Source organism: Acanthochromis polyacanthus, chromosome 23, assembly GCF_021347895.1.
Source record: "Acanthochromis polyacanthus isolate Apoly-LR-REF ecotype Palm Island chromosome 23, KAUST_Apoly_ChrSc, whole genome shotgun sequence".
Taxonomy (NCBI): domain Eukaryota; kingdom Metazoa; phylum Chordata; class Actinopteri; family Pomacentridae; genus Acanthochromis; species Acanthochromis polyacanthus.
In genome coordinates, this window is record NC_067135.1 from 15117715 (window position 1) to 15145506 (window position 27792).

A 27792-nucleotide genomic window follows, 5' to 3' on the forward strand; every position below is an offset into this window, starting at 1 on the left:
TGTTCTTAAAGAAAATATTAGAAGCTTTACTGATATATATGCAATCCCTTTAGATGTTTTTATAATTTTTTGGAAGATTTTTTACTCATTTTTAGAAAATATTTACAAGATTTTTTTTAAATACAACTTTTAAGGGAAAAAATTAAGGAATTATTGGAATTTTCTTCCTGAAGTTTTTGCAAATATTCACAAATTTGGGGGATTTTTTTTGCAGATTTTTGGGATTTTTTTCAGACAAGGAAACACTTTTTGGTGCTCGTAATTTAGGACAGCATGAGGGTTAATACATCCCAAATTAGGAGGTTACATGAAAGCAAAAATGTATTTTTGAGTGAAAAACTACTATTTTTTTTAGCATGTCTGGCTTATTTTAAGACACCGATGTCAGGATTCGGCCCTCTTGCGGCCTGTTTTGTTCCTTCTGTTTGTTGCTTGTTTGTGTGCATTTTGGTTGTTGCCTTTAGTGTGTTTTGTGGCTTGTCTCTGTCTCCCTCTGGCTGTGTTTTCACCCTGTCCCTTTTCCACTCGCTCATCCCCTGGCTCTCTCATTAGCTCATCACCCTCACCTGTTGCAATCAGCTCCACTCAATTCACCTGGTCCCCTTCCCTGTTACTTAAGCTCTGCCATTTCCCCTCAGTCTTTGCTGGTGCATAGTTGGACAATTCATGCAGTTATTTTTCACTACCCTCTTCCGCTGGACTTTCAGTTATTGGACTTTGTCATCTTTCATCTCCTCTCCGGATTACCCTCACTGGACTCATTGTTGTAAGATCCCAGTTTTGTTCTTTAGTTAGCTGTTAGTTTCCCCTGCTGTAGTCTTCTAGTGTTCCTGTAGCCTTTGTCTTGTTTAGTTTTGTCTCCCTTTTAGTCTAGCCGTTGTCTGTGTCTAGTTTAGTTTTTGTCTCCTCTGTTTGTCTTCCTGTGGTCTTTGTCTTGGTTAGTCTTCCTCCTGAGTTCCCTCCTGAGTTCCCTCCTGAGTTCCCTCCTGAGTTCCCTCCTGAGTTCCCTCCTGAGTTCCCTCCTGAGTTCCCTCCTGAGTTCCCTCCTGAGTTCCCTCCTGAGTTCCCTCCTGAGTTCCCTCCTGAGTTCCCTCCTGAGTTCCCTCCTGAGTTCCCTCCTGAGTTCCCTCCTGAGTTCCCTCCTGAGTTCCCTCCTGAGTTCCCTCCTGAGTTCCCTCCTGAGTTCCCTCCTGAGTTCCCTCCTGAGTTCCCTCCTGAGTTCCCTCCTGAGTTCCCTCCTGAGTTCCCTCCTGAGTTCCCTCCTGAGTTCCCTCCTGAGTTCCCTCCTGAGTTCCCTCCTGAGTTCCCTCCTGAGTTCCCTCCTGAGTTCCCTCCTGAGTTCCCTCCTGAGTTCCCTCCTGAGTTCCCTCCTGAGTTCCCTCCTGAGTTCCCTCCTTCTCCTTTTAGTTTTATCCACCGAGTCTTGCTTTCAGTTAATGGTTTTGGTTTTGCGTTAATAAATCCTTTAAATTATACCTACAGTTTTTGTCTTTGTCTGCACCTGGGTTCTCCACTCCCACCAATCCTGACAACTTAAGCTTGACAATCGTGGTAAAATATAGCCTAAAATAAGTTTTCCCAGCTAATTTTAACATTTCAATGTTCAAGAAATCTTACCAAGCCATTTTTCACTTGTTCCATTGGCAGATTTTTCACCTATTTCAAGGTAAAAAAAAAGTTCCTTGAAATAAGTTAGCTTTTTCTTGTTTAGAGAGAGGGATTTTTTTTTCAAGTGAGATGCTCATAAAAGAAAAACGTGTCGGACTGGAACCGTGTTGTTGAAGGTGTAAGGAGCCTTGTCCTACTGAATCCCTACCAGCTAAAGAGACCCTCTAGTCCAGCTGTGCACTGATCTCTTTAGAGGGAAAGAAAAAGAGATATTCCCACTGGTTGTCAAGGAAGTGCGATGAACATTTGGACAAACTTTGACCTTCAAAGAGGCACGCTCTTGTTGTGCGCATCACAAACACCCGATGGAGGGAAAATGTCACTTTAGCGACCGATTTGTTATGAAATTCTGTTTAAAACTGATCCAATCTTCACCTCAGGACTACATATCAACCCCTTATTCTGCACATGTAGTCCCATCAGATTAGAAAATCAGCTGCTGGTAAAAAAATTCCAAGAAAGGGGGAGCATGCTTTAGCCCCAATACAGTGGAACAAGCTCACTGAATAGCTAAGTCAGTGGCACAGCTTAAAAACATGTGCAGGTTGGCATTTTTATAATTACTCTTAGGTGCCTAGATATAGGTACCTAAGAGTGTAGAACTAACATCTATTTCTGTGTTCCTGAAGCATGCCAGGAAATTCTGTGGTTTCATTGCTCTCAAGTCAGTATCTTTAAGGATTGCATCATGCATATCATTATGCGGAAATGACTTCTCATTTTTCACAACATATATTTGCACTCTTCAGAGGGTGGAGTTTGTGTTTGTGTGATCAGGAAATAAACTCTCTGCTTTCTGACAGCACAGTGAGCAGGGTCTGGATCCTCTACTGCAAACACAGTCAGTCCTGCAGCACGCAGAAAGAGGTGTGTGACGTCTCAGTGAAGGGCGCTAAATTTAGCCCTCCTCTGCATCTTGAATAATGAGCGTGAATGGGTGAGTGTGTGTGCAGGATGTGGTGAACAGTGTCTGGGGGTTGTGCCGTAACGTGCCCTCTTTTTCCAGCCAGGAGCTGAGTTGTTTTTGTGCGTGTGTGTGGAAGGTGTACAGACTGTGCAGCAGCAGGAACAGCTGATGGTTGAAGAGAGAGAGGAGCGTGGGGGGAAAGAGATATGGGAGGGTCCCGGAGAGGCTGAAGGAGGACAAACAAGCTCAGTGTCGGGGAGTAGGTGGGTGGGAAGCAGAAAGAAGGGCGGCGCTAGTGAAATCATATGAAGGAGAACATGTATATTTACTCAAACGCTACCTCTCCTGTTTAAGCTTTACACAGGTCTGATGTTTATGAAACAGATCTGAGCGACTTAGAAGACTTTTCTGTGCGTTTTATCCGCTACCAGATCAGCTTTTTTTTTAATTTTTTGGGTTGCGCGTAAAGAGGATGCTTTTGCCTCTTCAGCTCACACCTGGAACAAGGAAACCACGAGAGATCTTTTGTTGTTTTTAAGAGCTTTGCTGCATCAGAAGAGCCTATTTTTTAATTTGTGTTTTTGGACTGCTTTTCCGGACTGTCACCGGGATGTAACGCGGTCTTAATGTGCCTTTCTAACTGTGACCTCTAGCACCACCTGTGCGCCCTAAGAGAGAGTTTGGCTGCTGCGCTGGAGAAACCTTACAGCCGCCGTCAGGGAAAACTACACCAAAAAGGTTTCTCATTTTGTCTTCTTCTTCTTCTTGCTGTATTTCTTTTGTGGATTTAAAAAAAAAAATTTTTTATCACATCCTTCGTCCCAAGTTGCTGACGGCGCAACAACTTTCCTCCCCAGATAAGCGCGGTACGTTTCACCGAACGTGATTTTACGCACAAAGAAGACGTGTGCGCTCAAGGCGAGACAAGGTGCTGTGAGGTGGAAAAAGAAGCAAATAGAGAAATAAAAGGCAAAAAAAGCAAATCCCAGCCATCAACATGACGGACGGTCCGAGACAACGGAGCAGCACGGCGGGTTCTGCCAAGGATGGAGACAAGGAGTCCGGAGGAGGTGGAGTTGCGCTCAAGAAAGAAATCGGACTTGTGAGCGCCTGCGGTATTATAGTTGGTAAGTACATACTTGCTAGTAATTAAACCCCCCTTCTGTTTGGCTGCATTTTGCCTGCAGTGCCTTTATGAAGAAAGCAAATGAGAGAAAATGACCAACTGGCTCACCTGTGTTCCGGTGAGCTAGACATAACAGCTGCATTGGGATCAGATTCCACCACGCAGAAGAACATAAAGTTTATGATGAAATGTGTGAGTCCAAGATAAGGATTTTTATAGATAATACCTGTGCCAACTGTCTCTAAAACAGCCGAGACACTTGATTTCACTCTCTGTATCGTTTAAGGCATCTGTGTGAGCAATTTGGGATTAAACCTCCAGATTCAATCAAACACACATGATGACAGCCTCAGAGGGCTTCCACACAGATGTCGTTGTAACAGAAACTCTGATCCCTCTCAGCCTGTCTGCCCCCAACACCCTGCAGTTGTTAATCAGTGAAGCTTTCATCATTTCTCTGTAATGAAGACTGTGTCACCTTCATTCACGTCTCAGGCTCATCTGATTGGTCCATTCATAACAGTCTGTAGCTCCCATGACTGACGTGGACACAGGCAGTAAAAGTCCACATGTGGGCATTCACAAATTGGCCTGCTGCTCTTGCAATTACTCCTGAATGTAGCTTAAATGAGAACAGATTGTGCTGACTTTTAGTGAAAACAAAACAGCTTTAAAGGTGACTGACTGTGACGTTCAGCTGACTCACTCTGAAGAATCATTACTACTCATCCTCCTCTGCAAACAGTTCTTTGATTTCTGGAAGAAGCTTTATGCAGGCAGAGAAGGAGATGTGATCGGCCTTCAGATTGATTTGCATTGTGGGAAATGTAGGAGCCAGTGTTTGAAGGATATTTCTGCCTGTTCCACATTGATTTTCTTTCAAAATCAAAGCAGCTGCCAGAAAACCGTCACTTAAACTTTGTCCTAATCCATTCCTGTATTGATCTGGTTTCTGGCAGAAGTAATGGAGATTAAACATTTGATCTTAGTAATGGGTGTAGGTGACTCAGATGCAGTAGCAGAGCTGTAGAGAGGCTACATTTTCATTCGCTGCAGATGATGAACAAGAGATAACGCCTTCAGACGACGCTTCGATCGATACTAAATCGAGACGTTGCTCCGGTTGTCTTGTCCGGAGTGTGTGGTCTTCTTGTTGACCTTGATGGGATGAGGAGAAGGGAGACCATGACTCATTCATTCATGTGTTTCCACGGTAACGGGAGGAGAGAGAGTAGAGAGGGTGAGAGGGACTGTGTGTCCACATGGGGACTCCCAGGAGGTTTGCTCTCTGAGAGAAAGGAAGACGAGAGGGGAAGATGAAGAGCGACCTTTGCATTGAAATGACAGTTTCTCAGTGTGCAAGCTGCTCCTTAAATCCTTAGCGGTGCGCAAGAATGAATCTGCTCTGCTGTAACCAGGCAGCACCGCAGAAGGTTCAAAGCAAACTGACTTCACGTTAAATTTATGCACAGTTTATTGATAGAATAATGTTTTGAGAAGATGCCAAAGCCTCGTTAACCCTCCTGTCGTTCTGTGGGTCAAATTGACCCATTATAAAGTTTGAAAATGTGAGAAAAAAAATATTTTCACAGTTTAAATTTCCACATTTTCAACATTTAGGGGAAATTTTTTGAACAATTTTTGGTGCAAAAAAAAGAAATGTTGAAAAAATGTTTCTTTAAGAACATTCGGAAAAAAATCAACCAAAATTCAGCGAAATTCGCTGGATTTTGGTTGATTTTTTTCTGAATGTTCTTAAAGAAAATATTAGAGCTTTTACTAAAATATGTGGAATCACTTAAGATTTTTTTAAGAGTTTTTTCAAAAGAAAAAAATTTTTTTGAAAATATTTACTTTTCTCATTTTTAAATTTTAAAGTTTGAAAATGTGGGGAAAAAAATTCACAGTGAAACTTCTGATGTCCACATTTTCAACATTTTAGGGAAATTTTTGAAAAATTTTTGGTGGAAAAAAGAAACGTTAAAAAGAAAATGTTCTTAAGAAAATATTAGAAGTTTTACTGATAAATATGTAATCACTTTACATATTTTTACTTATTTTTTTGAAGATTTTTACTCATTTTTTGAAATTATTTACATGCATTTTCTTGCCAAATTTGGGGTATTTTTTTTTAAATAAAAATATTAAGGGAAACCTTTAAGGAATTATTGGAATTTTCTTCCTGAAGATTTTGCAAATTTTTATAAATTTGGGGAATTTTTTTGCAGAGTTTTTGGATTTTTTTCAGACAAGGAAACATTTTTTTGGTGCCCATAAATGTAGACAACAGGAGGGTTAAAATCAGAATACAAGCAGGAGATCTCTGTGCATGTTGCCAACATCATTTCCCACCAGCCCCGCCCTTAATCGCATCTTCAGCAACATTTAGATAACTAAATGATATAATTTATTGCTCTCCATTTATCTACCGCCTGTTAAGAAGCGTGTTGGCACTGTGGAGCCGTTCATGGCACCTTAGGGGGTTTTTACAGCCGTCCAGAGTCCGCAGGCCTCGGCACCAGTCACAGCCTGTTCTTCTTGGCCACGGCTCTCGTCCTTGACCAAGTAACTCATTCATGCTCGTTCTGCTCACATTGTCATGTGCGAGAGAGACGTGGACTCAGGTGACTCGTCTGATCCTTTGGTGGTGAACATGCCCCGCTGGGTTTTCCATGAAAAGGGCTGAGCACACAAGGACATCAAACGGTTTTATGGCCTATTGTACAGAACAGGCATTTATCGCTCACACACACATTAATCCAGAAACATGCAAAGCCATGAATTGGGATTAGAAGTGAACTTTTGGCCACTTGGACGAAGGCCCCACCCTGATAATGCTGTTTTATTAGCTCCCCGGCTTAGCCGTGTCTGAGCTGCACACCAATCTATCTGTTTTGTAAAAAAAAATAGCAGCATGAATCTGGTCTTAATTAAACATTGAGCTTAGTTTGTTCCTATGGCAGCAGCTGCTTGTCTTTTCAAACTAGGTTACGCTGCAGATCCTAAATCTCTAACTGGCAGAAATGATGACTGTCTTGATTTCTTCCTGCTGTCTTCTCATCACTAATCTAATCATTAATGTAGGTGCTGTCTCATAAATTGCTCCAGTGTAGTTATAAATCACATGCATGTGCACAAGCACACAGGAGCTGCAGAGTCTGAGGCTGTGGCTCGGGGCCAAGCAGCAGGTTGCCTCAGGTTGGTGGCTGTTTGAACAGCGATTTAAATCTGGGAGGAAATGCAAGAACTAATCTTCCAGGGCTTTACAAAGGCTGATTAGGGTTATATCATAATGCTGCACAAAGACACACATGCTTGTTAATATTTATAGTGTGCGGCTGCTGTCAGTGGTGTTTGTTGGAGTGGTGGCATTTAGCCATGTGTCACAGAGAGGCCAAAACAACAAGTTCATTTCATTTGTTCCTTCTCTTAGCGCCGCTTAAGATAAACAATGAGAGCTTGGTGGTTTCTTTAGCTTCACAAAATGCATCTACATAATGTGTCTCCATATAAATGTTTAATTTAGTGCTTCAATGGTAAAATTATTCAGTTTTGCAGCGAATATTCTCAGTCAAAATGTTCAAATGTGCAAATAACCTGTCATTCCCACACTCATGAGCATATATTTAACCGCTGTTTAGCATATAGAAATGGAAATAGTAGAGCTGAAACAGTTCATTTGAAACCAGTTTTATCTTCTTAATGTGGAGGATTTGCCATTTTTCTTTTTGCCAATGCTTTAAATTGACATTCAAAAACATACACGTGGACTTAAGTTAATTGTAACTGGCATTTCTCACTATTTTCTATGCCTTAGGAGACCTAATATGAACAGATTCATGAGAGTAGATGAATTCATAATGAAAAGAATTGTTAACAGCCACACTAATACACAAGTTAGATAGACAACTCAAAATATGTCACTCAATCTGTGTGAAACGGACACATGATCATCGACTCATGAGTGAATTATTTCAGATAAGATGCTATGCCAAAAGAACCAAGCAGCTGTTTGAAACCATAAAATTTAATCTTGTAAAGTTGAGTTTGGCCTGTAGCTGTCAGCAAACGTCAAAGTCCAAGAGGAAGAGAAATGTGCTCAGAGAGCAGGTCTGAAACCAAGCCTCTTCCTTTGTGAAACAACAATCCAGCAACAATAGAGGATATAAAAATATCCTGTGGTAGAAGAGCCACGCTGAGATTTGCAAAAAGAGGAAATTTAGGTGGATAGAGCTGATGTTTGATACTCCAAGAGGTTTGACACTTCCTTCTTGAATTTAATGCTCTTTGTCTTAGGTTTTGTTCAGAAGAGAAGCAGTTCGACCTATTAAGGTAAAATAATCACGTTCTCCCTTGGCCTGATTTGAGACAAAGGGATGTAAAAGTGACTGCAAGAACAGGAAACCTGAAGATTCCACACTAGTCAGCAGTCTGGCACGCTCCCGTGCAACGATGCACATGACAGGACTACACAACATGATTGCCTCCATAAAAGCTCTCTTTTACATAAACATAAACTCATTAAAACCATCCAGAACCAGCGCATCACCTCTAACTGCCTCTTTAGCAAACTTGCAAAAGTCTATCAGTGACTTTACTAGAAAGTTAATGCTGTGTCAGCACACGGCTGCTTTTCTCTCTCCCAGATGTCAAAGGTCCTGCCCTGAATACCACTCATGTCGTAAACATGTCAGTGTAATCAGAGGAGAGGAGGCTCATTTGCCTTCTGTTACCTTTTCCCTGCAACTGGAGTTGCATAAACATATGTATGTCCTCAGCAGTAGCACATGATGCATGTGGAGTCCGTTAAAGGTGAACAGATTTGCATGTTTTCAGTGAAGCACCTGTCGGCTTATGTAAAGATTAAACAGACCTGAGGAAGGAGATGCGGTATGTTTGGAAGAGTGACAGTTTTAAGAGAGCAGCGTTACGGATTTGAATGTACAAAAATGGACAGATTTTTCCCTTATTGCTCAGTCTGTTGATTTTACCTTTAATAATGATGCATGCAGGCCTGATAAAGTTAAACAACTTAGTGTTTTACAAGCAAGAAAAACAGCCACAGAACTTGACCCCTTGATTCCACCAGCTAAAGAACAACCGGTTTAGTTGCAAAAATGTCAGAAAACAGTTAGCAAAGGCCCTAAAGCCCCCCCGATGGCGCCTTCAAATTGCCTGATTTGTCTGCCTGATAGCACAAGATCACCAAAACATTAATTTTGCAAGCTTATTAAATGCACCAAAATCATCCATGTGACCAAAGATTTCCATCCATCCATCATCTAGTTACCGCTTAATCCTCGTTAGGGTCGTGACGGGCTGGAGTCCATACCAGCTGACAGGTCACCAGCTTATCACAGGGCTACATATAGACACAAAAAAATCACACTCGCATTCACACCTACGGGCAATTTAACGTTACCAGTTGACCTGAGCATGGTTTTGGACCGAGAAGGAAGCCAGAGTACCTGTAGAAAACCCACGCATGCACAGGGAGAACATGCAAACTCCATGCAGAAAGACCAAAGATTTGCACCTGTTAACCCTCCTGTTGGCTTCATTTACGGGCACCAAAAAAATCGCTTCCTTGTCTGAAAAAAATCCAAAAATATAGCAAAATAATTCCCCAAATTTCTGAAAATTTGCAAAACCTTCAGGAAGAAAATTCCAATAATTCCTTAAAAGTTTCACTTGAAATGTTTATTTTAAAAAATCTCCCAAATTTGGCAAGAAAATTCTTGCAAATATTTTCAAAAAATGAGTAAAAAATCTTCCAAAAAATGATTAAAAATATCCAAAATGATTACATATATATCAGTAAAACTTCTAATGTTTTCTTAAGAACACTGACAACAAAAATCAACCAAAATCCAGCGAATTTCGCTGGATTTTGGTTGATTTTTGTTGTCAATGTTTTTAAGAGACATTTTTAACATTTCTTTTTTTCCACCAAAAAATGTTCATAAATTTGCCAAAAATGTTGAAAATATGAACATCAGAAGTTGTTTTTTTTCCCACATTTTCAAACTTTAAAACAACACGAGTGTTAAACAGTCTAACATGTAAGTGACCACTACTCTGCTGCCACCCAGCTGGACGAATAGTGAATGAAACACTAAACTTCTCCTGACTACAAAGGATCCACACACACCCATATCTCTAAGCAGAATGCAGCAGTATCATTCACACCTTTGACTTTTGTACTGTAAAAGGACACTCAGCCTATCATCCAGTCTTCTATGGTTCAAAACCTCCACCCTTTGACCCTGATGTTGTTTTATTGGGTCCAACCCAGTGAGCTGAACTCGATTGGAGCCTCCTGACCTCCGACCTCGGCCTTATCACAGGAGGGCGACTTCTTTCATGTCCCCTCCATCTTTCATCTCCTGTGTAAACCGCCTGGCACTGTGATGCTCATTGAATATGTCAGAACATTACTCTCCCCCCTCTGCATCCTCCCTCTCACGCCTCCTCCCCCGTTGGACTCGTTGACCCTGTTCTCTGTCGAGCTCCATCTCCTCATAACTCTGCTAAGTCAGCATATTACAGGTTCCCGCTTTGCCTGGTGGATTTTTGGCTTCTTCACTGCTGAAACTCTACTTGTGCTCTATTTTTTTCACTGTCGCACTTTTTTTTTTTTACTCATGACCTCATTCTTTATTTCCTGTTCACTTCGTCTGCCCACAATGTTATTCAAGGAAGTCACACAGGAACTAGCTACAAGTGAATAATGATATCAGTTAGCCCTTTTAATAGATTTTCTAATTAATCCTCTGAACCCCAAGTAGTTTCTGGGCATTTTTTTTGGCTCTTGTCATAGTTTTACCCAATCAGGGCTCACTTTTCACTGCAATATAAAAAAAAATAGAAGCTCTACATACTACAGATGCTTTGTTATTTGCATTTTTCATGAGTTTTGATGCCACACTGCCTGTAATTCAATTGAAAATCCCAGAATTTTGGTCACATGACTGTTGGTTGCAGCTGAGTCAAACATAGCTTCTCACTTTCACTGAGACGCACAGAATTTTTTCTTTTTCTTTTTTTGTTTGTGGTGCAAAGCTGTTATTTTTGGTGAATTTTCAAATGAAACTAACTTTATTATTATTTTTATTAAATATCATGAGTTTTTTTAGTTTAGATTATAATATTTTTTCAGTGAAACTGCACACTGGAAAATTCCAATGATTCATTCTATTTTAGTGTTTCTGGCCCACATAAATGGTGTCACTTTGGGGATTTTTCAAAAACACAATGTGCCTTTCAACCCCGCTGTCAGGTTTAGAGGGTGAATAGCTAGTGTGGTTTTTTTAAAACACATTGTATCATGAGGCTCAGGGTGAAGCACAAAAACCAGTTTGTGGAGCACATACATACAATGATAAACTCAAAAGATCATATGTTTGCAGGCTTTCTATTTCTCACTACAAATCAAGCTTTTAATAAAAGCAGTTTATATCCTAGAAATAGATTAAAGTGAATCATTTTGATGCTTTTCCACACTTCTTCAGACAACTGTTTGCTCATTTCTTTCCCTGCCATATGAAAATCAGTCGGCAGGTTTATGGTGAATGCTAAATAACACATCGTTTGTCATTTCTGTAACTGTTTCTATTATTGCTGTTGGAAGACTCTGCAGAGTCTTGTCACTACAGTGAGGTTTTCAGGTTTATACTTGCACTGAGACCTTCACTAAAACTGTGCTCTCTGACTGGATCTGGCATCAGGAAACTGCAGAAGCACATAATCTAGCTTGTTTGTGTGTGACCTAAGTAAGAGTCAAGTTAATCGGATATAGAGGTGCAGTGAGGTTAGGTTAGAAGCATCGTCAACAAGAAAAGCACTCAAGAAAAGCAGAACTCCACCAAGGCTGCTCAGCCGTATGACTTCTGTAGGCTAGAATCTTGAATCACAGAACCATAGAATATGATGTACCCACAAACAAAATGACCTTGTGCTGAGCACAGGCATGTGTTATGTATGTGTACGTTATGTACGGATACCGACTCGTGAGACCTAAATATGTAGCGGGTGGAGGGAATTGATGAACTTGGAAACACCCCCAATATTTAATCAATTGTTCCTTGTGTCATTTCTGATGTAGTGTTCACTTGTTGTCATAGTTACAGTGACACCGTGCCACTATCTTGTAACGACACAAACCTTTAAGAAATCATGGATACAGACTATAAGCCACATCACTGTCAAAATCTAATCAGTCGTTCCTTGTGTCATTTCTGATCTTCTCTGAAAACTTCTTTCGTCCATTTTTGAACAATGTTGCTAACAGACAAAAAGACAAACAAACGTACAATGATCTCCACATAACTCTGCCGTTCCTTGGCAGAGTAATAACATGACGAAAACAGGCTTTAAACATGACAAGCATCTGACATGATATTTCCAAATCTAGCAAAGATAAAACAAATATTGATTTCTAAATTTGTAGTGGGCACATTATTGGTCCAATCCACCAGAACACATTCTAAATTTTGTTTCTTAATATGCTTCTAGTGTCCAAAATTTTGCCTCAATGCCTGTTAAACACCTGCAAACCAGGTTTTCTCTCAACCCTTTGATGCCCAACAAGGGTCAAAAATGACCCAAAACCAATGGAAAATGGGGATCTCCAAAACTGCACGGCACATCAAAGGGTTAAAAAACAAGCCAAAGCTGAGATAAGCTGGTGCCTTTAAGCATCATCCATTGAACAGCTCTACAAACAGCACTACAACTGATTCTTGTTCCCATGACAACTAAACTGATGTTGATATGTGAACTCAACCTCTTCTCTCCCTATCTCCTTCTCCTCCAGGTAACATCATCGGCTCAGGTATCTTCGTCAGTCCGAAAGGAGTGATGGAGAACGCCAGCTCTGTGGGCTTGGCCCTGATCGTCTGGATCATCACGGGCATCATCACCGCCATCGGAGCGCTGTGCTACGCTGAGCTGGGCGTCACCATCCCCAAGTCAGGAGGAGACTACTCCTACGTCAAGGACATTTTTGGCGGTCTGGCTGGGTGAGCGAACAGATGAGCAATCAGGAACATTTGGATGAAACCGCTGAAGGCGTTGTTTGAGTCAGTAAGCACGCTACACCTGAGGCAACTGGGGTGTTACAATAGAAAGAGGTGCTTTCCAAAAAAGAGCAGAAAGAAGAAAACAAACCACAGTAGGCTTGTGGTTTCTGGATTAGATGTTCTTCACATTTCACTGTCTTGGTTTCTCGTCAGTGCAAAACTGTTCGTGCAAAACAGGATGCTTTTGAGTCCCACCTAAAAGAGCTTGAAGTTGCTTAAAAGGACATAAAAATGACACAAATGAGGCATCAATTTGTTAACGAATGACAGATTCCACAATAACAAAAGCTATTATGAGGCATCCAAACTCAAATGGGGGGTTTATGTATCTTTAAGCTCTTTTCTTTGCAAAACACTTTTTTTTACTCTCAGGTCAGTGAGGTCTAACAGACCCCCTAGTCGACCCTCAAAAGTATTGTTTATTAAGTATATGACCCAGTTTTGGAGAAGAAGGGCCCTCCCCACATGATTAAAGCTAATTTGACAAGGATTTAGGTGAGCATACCGACATGTCTAGATTCCTCTCTTTATCCCGCCGGATGAGCCAGCCGATGTAGCTCAGACATATTGATCCAAAGCAGGGGGCCTTTAGTTAAAGTCAAGTACAGGAGTTGCATGCAGTTAACCCTCTGCATAACAAAACGTGTTGGTGGGCTTTCTTTTTTTTCTTAAAATGTGTAAAATTACACCATTTATCAGAGCCACAAATGGTAAAAACACAAAAATTCTGCAGAATTTAAACTTTCAGACACATCTCAAACCCATCATGTGTGTCATGTACTTTAATCAGGAAAAAAAATGAAGTTTTAAGCTGTGACATGTACTTAAATTACTTTATTCTATGCGTCATTCAAAATTCACGAAAAAACCCCATCTGCCCGAAAGAGATTCTGTAAAAAGTTAAAATCTTGCACACGTCACTGCCACTGAAAAGCCTTGAGTGATTCAGGTGGAAGCAACAGTGACATGACCAAAATTAATTTCAGGTAAGCTGCAGGCTGTACTTAGTGTGGTAATAAACACAGTAGGTCCAAAAAAAAATACAAAAAAAAGATGCAGAATGATTCAAAACAGTTTACAGAAGAGCAAGTTGTTTGCGACTTGTCTGAAAATACATTCAGCATGGTGAATATCTTTGTAGAACTGAAAAAAATAGAAACAGTCCTAGTCAAGTAGCTTGTCTATACTTGCAGAGCTCTCTTTTTGAGTTCTCCTTACTTTTAGTGTGGTTGTGCTGTTTCTGTGGAGGTGCACGACTGTAAATGACACTAAGATATGAGCTCACAGTGACTAAAAATGTGTCAGGAGCAAATAAAAAATACCTAAACGCTTCTGGTTCAGACGGTTATGAGACATGAAACGAGCAGACTTAAATATGTATCTAGTAGATTCAGAGTGACTCAGAATACAAATGTTACAAGTGTTACAGTTCTGTGGGGTTTCCCCACCTTTATCAAGCCGTTATGAATTGACTTTGAGCCCACAGCCCCTTTCCATTCATCCATATAAGGTTAGCTTTAAGGTAACGGTGCTCACAGTAGAAGCTTGGAACCACGCAAAGTTAATTTCCTACTGAAACATATTGTTTGTTAGCGTAGATCTCACACAGTGTGACCATTGTTTTTTCATCTATCAAAAGGATGCATATTATCGGGGCATTCTGGGAGAGGAATTCAACCAGACAAAACAGCCAATGATTGTTTTTCTCTCTTTGTACAGTAACTATCAATACACATCAATGAGCGCTGACCACCAGGGATTCTTGTACTTCGTGGTTTCAGATGCTCAGTTTGAAGCATTGGGGCCACACTGTTTCCCTGTGCCCTCCGTCGAGCACAAATAAACTGCATTCAAGGGGTGTTTGTTTTGGTTGTGCGGCTCCTTTTGTCCCATGTGGTGTGGATGTAGGCGAAGTTGTATGTGCTTATACTCCAGTAACTTTAGCGGCGGAAATGCTTACATCGCCTTGTCGCAGCTGGACGAAGGCGAGCTCGTAAAAATTGTACAATCAAACAATTATAGAGTATCAAGTACAAAGAGTCTTTGTTGGATCAGACTGATGAGGCTTGTGTTACACCTATAATATAAACGATGTAGATGCAAGAGGTTGCATTAAGCAACTATATTTAGCTTGTTCTCACAGGATATACACTACTGTTTAAAAGTTTAGGGTCAATCAAGCAATTTCATGTTTTCCCCGAAAACTTACACTTTTATTCATGTGCTAGCATAATTTCACAAGGGTTTTCTAATCATCAATTAGCCTTCCAACACCATTAGCTAACACAATGTAGCATTAGAACACAGGAGTGATGGTTGCTGGAAATGTTCCTCTGTACCTCTATGTAGATATTCCATTAAAAATCAGCAGTTTACAGCTAGAATAGTCATTTACCACATTAACAGTGTCTACACTGTATTTCTGATTCACTTAATGATATCTTCATCGAAAAAAATTGCTTTTCTTTCAAAAATAAGGACATTTCTAAGTGACCCCAAACCTTTGAATGCTAGTGTAAATTTAAGCAAAGTCTACTGGAGTGGGACAATATATTGATATCTCTTTGTATCACGCTGGAAACAAATATTTTCTTTAAAAACCGAACTTGCCAGACTCACTACTTCACTTCATGCTTGTGGTTGCACTTACAAATGAGTGAAGAGAACATGAATGGAAACAAATGGAACTAACTTGCTAATTAATTGCACATTAAAACTGAACAATAATAAGAATTTAACACATTCAGTGCCACAAAGCAGTAAGTGCACATATGATTTCTGCTTTTTGTTGCATTTTTAGAGATATTTTTCCACATATAATATAGAGTAGATGAATGTCTTGCAATATATTGAGTTCCCTGAGTTAGTCTATAATATCCACCCTTAGTCTGCTGATCTCCCCTGTATGTCTGCATATATGGTGCCACTACCATTAGTAGAAGAAGTATTCAGATCCTTTTTCCACGTAGAAGTAGATGATTGATCTATAAGTCAATTATCAGTCTGCAAAAATACCCCACAGATTGCTTCTGTAACTCAATTTTCACCCTATAATTCTACAATTTACAAAGTAAAAATGAGATGCAGGTATAAAACGTACAAATAAATCCTCCATCAGTATTTCTAGGTCATGTACATTATGTATTAGCAGAGAGGGCCGTTCAGAGTGTTATTAATTATTCATGCATTAATCAGTGTGCTGCATTTTAACGTTGTAACTGATCCCAAGAGTTTTTTTCTTATTTATTTAATCGATAGCTGAGCATCATATGATCTTTAAGCATGTGAAACCCAATCTGCAAGGTTGGTAAATCGATTCTGTAAAGTTAAAAGCTCAGTATTACAAGAAATGTCATGAAAACTGCAAAAAAAAAAAAAAAAAGAGAGAAGCAAGACCGAAAATCTAGTACAACGCCCTCCACGAGTGCATTCCCGTGTACTGTTAGAGGGTTAAATGGGCATTTGAACCCACATTTTTCCATGAAACGCACACATTCCAGTGAGTCACAGTCCTGTTAATGCAGTCAGGTGTAATGATCCCTTTATAATCTTTCAGAGAATGTCATGGTTGTACCACATGCCTGGTCTGTCCTGCTGCTAGAGCTTTCCTCCACTTCTACACCACATCTCAACCCTCCATTATTCATCGGTTTCTGCCTCCTTTCAGCATCTCACTCAGGGAACATGCCCAGTGTTTGTTTTCATTTGCGTTTTTACCTCCTTGTTAGTGAATCTTTTTCATTTTTCATGCGTCATTGTCGGCTACTGTACTGCTTTTTTCTGGTTTCTGACGTCCAGCTTCGGGTTAAATGATAATTTCTCCGAAGAAAAGGTCCCACTTATCGAGAAAAATAGCAAAAATGCCACAGATATTTCAACATCTGTGAACTACAGTTAATTTCAGCAGTAAAAACACAACAGACAGTGACTAAAATGTATCATATGCTGCGGTGGCATATTCCTCTGGTCCGTGACTACAGCTACTTTAGCAGACTGAATGAGTCACCTCAGTTAAACTAGCTGCCAAACAGAAATGTTCTTTGTTTTATAGGAATTCATTGGAAGCTTTAAACTGCTGCTTGGTCTAAGCGTTGCTTCACTGCCCAGACATTTTTCTCTGCGCTGTTAAATTTTTAAAAAAGCGGGGGGAAATCTCAGCTACATGAAACCAAACATCAAAGTCAACCCAAAGCAGAAATGATGGTTTGTTAGTCTTAGCAGCATGGGCTTCCCCCTCTGCTTTGTTCTGAGTGCTGCCCCGCAAAGAGTTATTATTTGTACTATCCGTCCACTTATCTTAATTTTTTTCTATTAGAGTTTATTTTTTTAGCCTGTTAAATCTCAAAATAGCAAAAGAACCCATTCATGATTTCCCAGAACCTGAGGTGACATCTTTAAATGTCGTGTTTTTTTAGTAAAGAGCACAAAGATATCCATTATAAAAACAGACAAAAGACTCATATTTGAGAGGCTGAGACCAGCATATGTTTGGGATTTTACTCGATAAATGACTCAAATTACCAACTACTGTTATGTTAATATGTCATTAATCTATAATTATCTTTGTTGTTCTTGTAGAGGAGTACAAATCATATTATTGGCAGTAGATTGGGGAATGTTGTGAGAGGCCAACCAAAGTAGGGAATAGACGTTATATTTAATCAAAAATGACCCATTTTGTGTGCAAATATACACTACCGTTCAAAAGTTACACTTACACTTTTATTCATGTGCTAACATAATTTCACAAGGGTTTTCTAATCATCAGTTAGCCTTTCAGCACCATTAGCTAACACAATGTAGCATTAGCACACAGGAGTGATGGTTGCTGGAAATGTTCCTCTGTACCTCTATGGAGATATTCCATTAAAAATCAGTCGTTTCCAGCTAGAATTGTCATTTACCACATTAACTATGTCTAGACTGGATTTCTGATTCATTTGATGTTATCTTCATATAAAAAATGCTTTTCCTTAAGAATAAGGACGTTTCTAAGCGATCCCAACGTTTGAGCGGTGGTGTATGTGTCAAGTGTTTGTGTGTTGTAACTGTGCCCTCTTCCCTCCATTTTCACCTCAGGTTCCTGCGACTGTGGATCGCTGTGCTGGTCATCTACCCGACCAACCAGGCCGTGATCGCGCTGACCTTCTCCAACTACGTCCTCCAGCCTCTGTTCCCCACCTGCTTTCCACCAGAGAACGGCCTTCGTCTGCTGGCTGCTGTGTGTCTCTGTGAGTAACACACGAGTACAAATCCTTAGACACAAACACCCAAACACAGTCGCAGACGTTTTTAATGTTTCTCAATGCAGCAGATACCTCAAACTGCTGAAACACACTCGACTACGCACTTGTGGTGCTCATTTTACTCACAAAATGGTTACTAATGAAGTAATTAACTTTTTATTGTCATTTATAACATAGTAAAACACACTGCCACTGTTCTTAAAGCTCATGAAAGGTTGGTTTTTACTGAACATCCTCAGTACGTCTATGTTTTGCAAGCAGCTCAACCAAAAAGTGGTGCTCCCTTCTCAGAATCTTCTCTACAGCCACCCTGTTTTTATGGACTGTTGACCTATTTGGCACACCCGAATGGAAAAGCTCATAACGGAAGAACTGCAAGGCCAAAATACATGAATGAGACTTCATTTCAATGGTCACACCTACGCAACCCAAATTACATCAACTCGTGTAGTGTCTGTCGCACAGTATGACACAGTTTTAACATCAGAAATCATGAAAAGAGGTTGAATTTATTTGATTATTGTGACTCTGTTTACTACTTAAGTGTTTAATTAGTTTCCATACTTGTCTCCTATCTGCTTTATGTAAGCACAGCCTGCAGTTCATTCCAGTTCAGAGAAAAGGCTCATGATTTTTTGTCATGAGACTGCTTGTGAATGAAGGGATTTCAGGAAATATCACCGTTTTAAGGTTAGATTTCCAGATGGAACTGCATTTCACCCTTAACTAGTTCCAGGATTGTCGTTCTTTCCATTTCTAGCTCTGGTAAAGGGTGTAAATGTGGTGATTCATTTAACCCTCGTGTCGTCCTGCGGGTCAAAATTTACCCATTTTTAAAGTTTGAAAATGTGGGGAAAAAAAATATTTTCACAGTGAAACTTCTGGTGTCCACATTTACAACATTTTCAGGAAATACTTGTACATTTTTTGGTGGAAAAAAAGAAATGTTCAAAATGTTACTTCAGAATAAATCCAGCAAAATTCACTGGATTCTGGTTGATTTTTAAGTGAATGTTCTTAAAGAAAATATTAGAAGTTTTATTGATATATATATGGAATCATTTTAGATATTTTTAGGATTTTTTTGGATTTTTACGCATTTGTTAAAAATATTTACAAGAATTGTCTTGCCAAATTTTGGGGATTTAAAAAAAAAAACTTTCAACAGAAACTTTTAAGAAATTAAGGAATTCACTGAAACTCCCCAAAACCAATGGACACACAAATGTTGACACAGTTACCAAACAAGTAATAGTTAATGGACCAAATGTACAGGTAGCTTAGTTATTCCAGAGGTCAATGTGAAATAGTGGATTAAAGCACATATTGGTTACAGATATGTCACCGAACCAGAGCTGTTTACAAGCCGCTGACTGGTTGAACGATTCATTGGGTTTATTTTGATCTCGATGCCAAGTTTTCTGGAGCTCTTGTGCTATTTAATCGTCAGTTCGAGGCTGTCTAAGAAAAGAGAAGCACAACAGAGGCAGGCAAATAGCTGCTGGAAGACAAATTGAAGTGTGTTGGCACCGACATTACAGCGGTCGACCCAACAAAGTTCACACAAACTGCTCAAATACTGCAGTCAGCCGTCAGACACAAAGACAGACAGACGTGAACCGTGGAGAAGAGTGTTATTATGTGTTATGAAAGACAGCTCTCTGTTCAGAACCTGATCTGAACTGTCAGATAAACATCCGACTGGAAGACGCTGGTTTTAGTGGGAGATGTGGTCAAACTCGAGCAACTCTGGTGATATTTAGGTGGAATCCTGAGTGCAGATATTTATTTAAATCACTGCTCTCAGCACTGGCAAATGCAGAAGGAAAACAAGCTTTTCTTTGAAGCTTTCACTTTGTCCCAAAAAATGTCAATGTCAGTTTAAACTGGCTTTTGCTCATTCCTCAAACAGTTGAATTACTATGCAGAAGAAACAAGAGCAAGGGAAACTGGAAAGACTGGAGCTGTAATCCTCACATAAGCAGAATTCAGCACGATGGATCCCAGCAAAGGGAAAGCCCAATCTTTCTAGTAACTGTCTAGTATATGTACACTAGCAGTCAGACGTTTGGACACACCTTCTCATTCAAAGCTTTTTATTTAATTATTTTCTACATTGCAGATTAATTCTGAAGACATCAAAACAATAAAAGCATACATATGGAATTATGTTGTAAACAAAAAAGTGTTTTCTTCAGTATTAATCTACAATGCAGACAATAAAACAAATAAATAAAAGGCAATGAATGAGAAGATGTGTCCAAACCTTTGACTGGTTGTGTAGATAAATGGCATCAGTGGAAAGATTTGAGGCATTGATGGCATCATTTGCTAACTTTCTACCAAATGTACAAAATGTTTTTAGATATCTGACAAGACATCTGCAAACACAACCTCTCCGGAGGCAATAATGAAATCTCCACTTTCTTATTTTTGACACATTGACCTACATTTTTCTGACTTTTTTTTGCTCTAGTTACAGAAATGCCTCACAGCTAAATGTTCTTAGTTTTGACAAGTCGTCTGGTTGCCTAACTCCGGTTTGTTTTTAAGCTTCTTGCTCAAATTGATCGGACAGATGTTGTCAGGCAGCTTTGGTAGAAGTTTATCTCTGTTTTGCTGTTGTTGTTCGGGGGAAAAAGTGGGTGAGAGGTTAGCCGTTTCCCATCGACGCTTATGTCACGCCTGTTTTCGGGGGTGTTTTTGTGTCTATGCGCGTCTGACTTTGACATATTTGCCCTAAATGTTCCGCTTGCAGTCTCATCTGTTAATTTTGCAAGCTATAACTCCTTACTTGGAAACATGGCTATGAGTAGATTCAGTGACAGTCAAAGCACATGTCACCAGTCACCGGCCATGCTGCAGGGAAGCCAAAGCCTGTTTAAGGTGTACCCTTTCTAAAACTTGAGCTGGAGATTCTCCCAGGGGTCCGTCTGTTCGTACAGATGGCAGAACGCGGGGTCATAACTCTGTCGTGTTTTCCAACGGGCTCATAGTTAACTCAGCAAGTTTCCACACACACATTTTGTATACTCAGCTTACAGTCAGCTGAGCAGGCCCCCACAGCTCCGTGCTTTTGGAGAATGTGTCCTTCGGTGTTTATCTGCAGACTGTCAATCAGCAGAGAAGAGTAGGAGGACAGACGTGTGTTGTGAGGCAATGTTATGAGGTGGCAAAAGATCATCTGGTTCCTAAAACAAGTGTGTTTACCTGAGGCTGCATGAGAATTTTGCCATTGTGTGTTTTGGTTCATGGTGCTTGTGTATACGGTACATAAATGGTGTCATAAGTGAATCTGCATGCGTAGTCTCTCATTTCCTGTGTGTGGTGGAGGGAGTAGCAGCTGCAGCTCCCCCTCACTGCTGCTGTCAGCTCAAGGAGAAAACCCCACACAGCCTAGATCTCAACTTCCCTTATTTCTTTCTCACAGCCTCCATTCGCCTTCCTATAAACCTCATAAACTCCTCTAGCACCGCTACTAACACTCTCTTTTTGTTTGCATCCAGTATTCATTCAGTATCAGAGCAGATCCATGCACGTCTCTTCATGTACATCTGTGTTTGCTCCCTGCAGCGGCAGCTCAGAGTTATTTAATGTGATGAACTTAATCCCACAGAGTCAAACAGGACTCTTACTTAATGGCACCCTATTGGCCTGAACCCGCTGGCCTGTTGTACTCAGCAGCACAGATCAAACCCATTATCTTGCGAATGTCAGCATCAGGTTGAACTGAGCTGAGCAGCATTTCCAAATACCTTTTTTTTACACGTTCTAGTAAATGCCAGATTAGGAGAGTTTGGTAGGTACAACATTAAAAAGAGCCGTAAACAATCCTAAAAACAACACCAATCTGCTTCTGTCAATGCAAAAGCACTCAAACCTGTCATTTTAAAAGTGTGGAAAGGTAGCCTGTATATGCAGTACTGTTCAAAATTTGAGGTCATGAAGACATTTTCATGTTTTCCACGAAAACTCACACTTTTATTCATGTGCTAACATAACTGCACAAGGGTTTTCTAATCATCAATTAGCCTTTCAACACGATTAGCTAACACAATGTAGCATTAGAACACAGGTTGCTGATGGTTGCTGGAAATGTTCCTCTGTATCCCTTTGTAGATATTCCATTAAAAATCAGCAATTTCCAGCTAGAATAGTCATTGACTACATTAACAATGTCTAGACTGGATTTCTGATTAATTTAATGGTATCTTCATAGAAAAAAACTGCTTTTCTTTCAAAAAAATAAGGACAAAAAGCCAGTCTACAAACTTTAAACTATCATCCAGAATGTAACATATGATGTTGCACTAGGTAAAATGCACGTGTGTTAGAAGTTGCTGATGCAATATACTGCCAAGAATCTACCATATCATCACAGTACTTCCAAAGAAAACAGAACTACCGCAAGAGATAACGACTGATGATGCAGTAGCAGAACCAAAGGTCAGCGTTAAGACACGTCGCATTGGTTCAAATGTGCGGCTTTTAATCTCTCTCTATTTTAGCTTAAATTTTAGCTTTATCATCAACAGTAATCGATTTCATAACTTCTCCTTCCATTCTTGAGCAACAATCGGCGCACCGCTACTACTAACAAAGCAGGGACAGCTCAGAGACAGTCTTAGAAGGGACCAATAAAATAATTATTATCGCATCAAACAGTAAATACAGGTTCAGCAGAGTTTAGCTTACTGATCAACATGTTCTATTTATTCCTTCAGCTCGTAGAGAAGCAGCTGAAGTTTCATTGCGAGGACGACATAAAGCAAGATTCTGTTGGAATTCACTGAGGAGTGAACGGGCGTAACGGGCCAGTATCTCAAACTGGAAGAGGAATGTAGAAGGCAGGGGCGGGAGGCCAAGTGAGGTGGGCTGCAGGGAAGCTTCTATACATCGGTCAGTCAGTGTCATTGGTAATAGAGGGTTTCAGGAAAGAGAAGAACCTCATGTGAGCTGCAGAAAAAGTGCATAGAGGGGATCTGATGTTTGAGCATTCATGTTAATGATGTGTCCAAGTCACAGCATGTAATAAAAGACTGGTGCAACACACACGATAAGATGATTCCAGCAGCCTTAATCCTTTTGTCGTCCTGTGGGTCAAAATTGACCTGTTTGAAAATGTGGAAAAAAAATAATATTTTCACAGTGAAACTTGTGATGTCCACATTTTCAACATTTTTGGGAAATCTTTCAAAATTTTTTGGTGGAAAAAAGAAATGTTAAAAATGTTTCTTAAGAACATTCACAAAAAAATCAACCAAAATCCAGCAGAATTCGCTGGAAGATTTTTACTCATTTTTTGAAAATATTTAAAAGAACTTTCTTGCCAAATTTGGGGGATTTTGTAAGGGAAACTTTCAAGGAATTGAATTTTCTTCCTGAAGGTTTTGCCAATTTTCAGAAATTTGGGGAATTTTTTTGCTGAATTTATGGATTTTTTTTCCGACAAGGAAACGATATTTTTGGTGCCCATAAGAGGAAGGGTTAAAGCCATTAAAGTGAGAATAACAGGAAAAACTACACATAATTCGAGCAAAACAAGCCCTAATTGTGTGTTTTTCTGTGTTTCTGTTCAGTGCTGCTCACATGGGTGAACTGCTCCAGCGTGAGGTGGGCCACCAGAGTGCAGGACATCTTCACGGCCGGCAAGCTGCTGGCCCTCGGCCTCATCATCATCATGGGCATCGTGCAGATCTGCAAGGGTAAGCTGACCGCCGCCATCTGTGCATCCCCAGAACACATAGATACTATCCCACTTGGTGTTTACTCTGTCCGTGTGTGAAAAGCAGAATCACACACACACAGTCGCAGTCAGCGAAGACGTGTTCACTGATTCGGGACGGTATAGGATCCACATGGACGCCACCGGGGTCAGCGGGTTTCTGGGGGCCTTTTTGGTTAAAAATCACATTGCTAATATCAGCACGCCTGTGGGGGTTTGCAGCACAAACACAACAGAGGGTCAGTTATTCTAGGGGCCACAAAGGAACAACAAAATGGGGCTTTCTGTGCAAGTGTTTGAAGATAATGAAGAGTCGGATTTGATGGGAGAATTGAGGTCGTATATGAGGGACAGTATGTAGGAGAGAAGTGACTTGGGATTTGGAGAAAAATGTAAAGGCAGATGAGATTAAAAAAACTGATTTATGCTGGAGTGTTTGGATGTTTCTCTGGGGGATTTCGCAAATAAGTCACTGGCCAGGTATTCAGCAGAATGTCTTTCATAACTTGTTTCACACACGCTGATTTCATTAGATGATAGCTTTCAGATGGGTTTCCTCACAGCGAGGCCCAGACTTCGGTTTGTTTACCCCTTCAGCAAAACAGCAAACCAGAGATAAATAATCACGAGCACTTGAGCGCAGAAAGTCGAGTAAATTTAACGAAGGAACACAAACGAGCAAAAAAAGAGAGAAACTGAAAACTTGTGGACAAAAAGAAATGACAAAATCAGGCAAAATAAATCATGATTGCTGAAGATTTTGCCTCTTTTTTTTATTGCATTATCCCCCTGTAGGAGAGTACTACTGGCTGGAGCCTGCCAATGCATTTGAGCCCCTCCAGGACTATAATGTGGGGTTCATAGCTTTAGCTTTTCTACAAGGCTCCTTCGCCTACGGAGGCTGGAACTTCCTGAACTACGTCACAGAGGAGCTGGTGGATCCTTATGTGTAAGACACTTTTTACTTTCATATACCTGTAGACATTCATTTGCTGCGTTTATAACCCCTCTCCAATATATGACCATAGAAATTTACAAGCAGCCAGTAGCTGTTTCAGTGATTAGCAGTCACATGCCAACTAGGCTTCCCAGCTTAATCCTTGATCCTTTTTGTTAAAGCTTTCTGGAATTAATTTCGCTGTCATTCCCAGTGTCTGATCTTGAATAATTTCTCAGTGTATAAAATGGTTTATTTCTTCATTTCCTGTGCATTCTGTCTATCTTTTAAAACAATCCTGTGTTTTTAATAAGTTTTTATCTATTAATATCCCACCCCTAAGATACCATTTTTAATTTCCTACTTTAAATCCCTCTCTATCTCCCTTTCTTGAGCTTTTCTCCCCCCATTGGGTCGACTAAATACTGTGCTGCATTGTCTCCAGGAACCTTCCTCGTGCCATCTTCATCTCCATCCCCCTCGTGACCTTCGTTTACGTCTTCGCTAACATCGCCTACGTCACGGCCATGAGTCCTCAGGAGCTGCTCGCCTCCAATGCTGTTGCCGTGGTGAGTGGTCCCATGGCTTCATTCAACAGCACATTTTTGATATTTTTATATGACTGTCGCCCTCTAGTGGCCCTTATAGGTCAATGCACAAGTTAATATTACTACTTGTGCTTGTTTATACCTTTTTGTACCTCATCCTAACAGTGGGCTTGATCAAGCAGACATCTAATCATGTAAATGTGTCATCTCACTTCTAATCTATTCATTCCTCCATCGCAGACGTTTGGTGAGAAGCTGCTGGGAGTCATGTCGTGGATCATGCCCATCTCTGTGGCTCTGTCCACCTTCGGAGGTGTCAACGGTTCCCTCTTCACGTCTTCACGGTTAGTTGGTTTAGTATCATGCAGTCATGTTGCGAGGACTCTCATTTTATTGGTCCATGGGGAAAAAATAACAATGTGACTCTTAGACATGCAAAAAATATCTACCTATCTTTATAATACACCGCATAAACAGATGACGAGCCGAGTTGATGTTTTGCATCTAGACTTAGCTTTTTCCATGAATATACCACAAATTATGAACCAGGGTTTTTCATGTACTGCCGCTAACATCCCACTTGTTGCATGATTTGTTTCTAGTCTATTAAATAAACCCCTAAATATAGCCACAGACAGATAAAGCAATAGTTAATGACCTATCTTTGAGTGTGAATAAAACGTGGCAGGCAGGAGCCTTGCATGATTTATGGACAATCGCCATACGTTTGTCTGTTTGTCAGTCTGTGTGCAAAAACGGACAAAAAGATTTGGATGAAATTTTCAGGGAAGGTCAGAAATGACACAAGGACCAAGTGATTAGAATTAGGCAGTGATGTGGCTTATAGTCTGGATCCATGGATTTGGTAAAGATTTCTGTATCATTGCAAGATAGCAGCACGGCGTCACTGTAACTATGACAACAAGTGAACACTACTTCAGCTGCCTGCTGATGATCACATAATTGTGATCTTACTACAAATCAGCCATTGAGGACTTCTCGGGACTTATCCGTCGGAAATCATACAAGGAACAATTGATTAAATTGTGGGGGTGTTTCTGAGTTCTATCAATTCACACTGCCCGCTACATGTTTAGGTCAAGCTTGTACTCAGCACAAGGTTATTTTTTATTAAAGATTTCATCCGTCAGAAATGCTACAAAGACTGAGCAGCCGTGGCGAAGCACTGCGCTCTCCGAGTGCTTTTCTTGTTTAAACAAGTTTCCATCCTGGTTTGTGGATGGTCTGACTTCTCTTTATGTGTTAACTGAATGATTTGTTCATTGCAACTCTGCAGACTGTTCTTTGCCGGAGCCAGAGAGGGCCACCTCCCCAGTCTGCTGGCCATGATCCATGTAAAACGCTGCACCCCCATCCCTGCTCTGCTCTTCACTGTGAGTGCTGCTCCCTGGTCTACATTAATATACAGCACACCGGTTAAACAGAACCTGACTAGTTCTGTCTGCTTCCTCAGTGTCTGTCCACCCTGCTGATGCTGTGCACCAGCGACATGTACACGCTCATCAACTACGTGGGCTTCATCAACTACCTCTTCTACGGAGTGACTGTCGCCGGGCAGATCGTCCTGCGATTTAAACAGCCCAACATCCACCGGCCAATCAAGGTGTGTTCATGTGCAGTTTTCTGTGTTTTTGGTCATTTTTTTATTTGTGTATAGTAACTTTTGCGCGTATGAAAGAGGAAATATTTGATTAAAACAGGAATACATAACGTAATACATGCAGTTATGTCTGTAATATGCACTGAATTGCACATCTGAAGGTAAATGTATTTGTTAAGATGAGATGCTACTGGTAAAACAGTCGGTTTTGAAATTTTTGTTAAATTTTGCTTTTTCAGAGTAGTAAAAAGAAAGTATCCAAAACACACATTTAGATGTTTATTTTGCTACACTTTATCGACTTATGTGTGTAGATTTCAATTATAATATATATCTGTAAAGCTAGTTTTCTCCAAATACGGCTGGCTTACATTTCTCTGAGTCAGACATCTCATTCAAATCTGATTTACATAAGATTATAGTCATAAAAAAGTGGCAAAAAAAGTCTATATTATTTTGTGCTGTTGATGGTATTTTCAGATTTATGGAGTGATTAAGACAGAAACCAAAAAAAAACTTCTGTAAAAACCTTTGACTCTGTTAGTAAAACGTAACAAAAATGTACTTTGAAGCTCGATTTACGCAGTGTTTAGATTTCTGTTGTGGCAATTAATGCAAATGAAAGGTTTGCAAATTAAAAAATAATTGTCTTATTGTCAGGAATCATTTTTATACTGCTATATAATATATACATTTTTTAAGTGTATTCATCTATAGTGTCTGTCTTTAAATGGATACTGGTGTGAAAGTTTACAGAGGCAGTTTAGAAAGTGGCTGATAATGTGCACTAATTCTGAATTCAAGCAGTGAAAGGATGAATGTATTATCAGATAGTGGGTGCACAGTCAAGAATAAGATATTCGTGGTGGATTGACATTAGTGACAAGATAATAGAAATTGCCTTTTCAAGATGATGTATGTTTCCGTTCATTAA

At 40.2% G+C, this 27792-nt stretch overlaps 1 protein-coding gene across 2 annotated transcripts in view; it reads left to right on the forward strand.

Moving 5' to 3' along the window:
* The first annotated feature begins 2574 nt into the window (after positions 1–2574).
* slc7a8a (solute carrier family 7 member 8a) overlaps positions 2575–27792 on the forward strand; it is a 29746-nt gene continuing 4528 nt past the window's right edge. The window contains exons 1-10 of one of the 2 annotated variants that reach the window (XM_022200769.2): positions 2575–3313; positions 3433–3702; positions 12517–12721; positions 17861–18012; positions 23607–23732; positions 24548–24701; positions 25135–25258; positions 25478–25581; positions 26535–26631; positions 26712–26861. In XM_022200769.2, the coding sequence (XP_022056461.1) occupies positions 3573–3702; positions 12517–12721; positions 17861–18012; positions 23607–23732; positions 24548–24701; positions 25135–25258; positions 25478–25581; positions 26535–26631; positions 26712–26861 (1242 nt within the window). In that variant the 5' untranslated portion in view covers positions 2575–3313; positions 3433–3572. Of the gene's footprint in view, positions 3314–3432; positions 3703–12516; positions 12722–17860; positions 18013–23606; positions 23733–24547; positions 24702–25134; positions 25259–25477; positions 25582–26534; positions 26632–26711; positions 26862–27792 lie in introns of those variants that run through there. The other variant, XM_022200770.2, reaches the window with a different exon arrangement.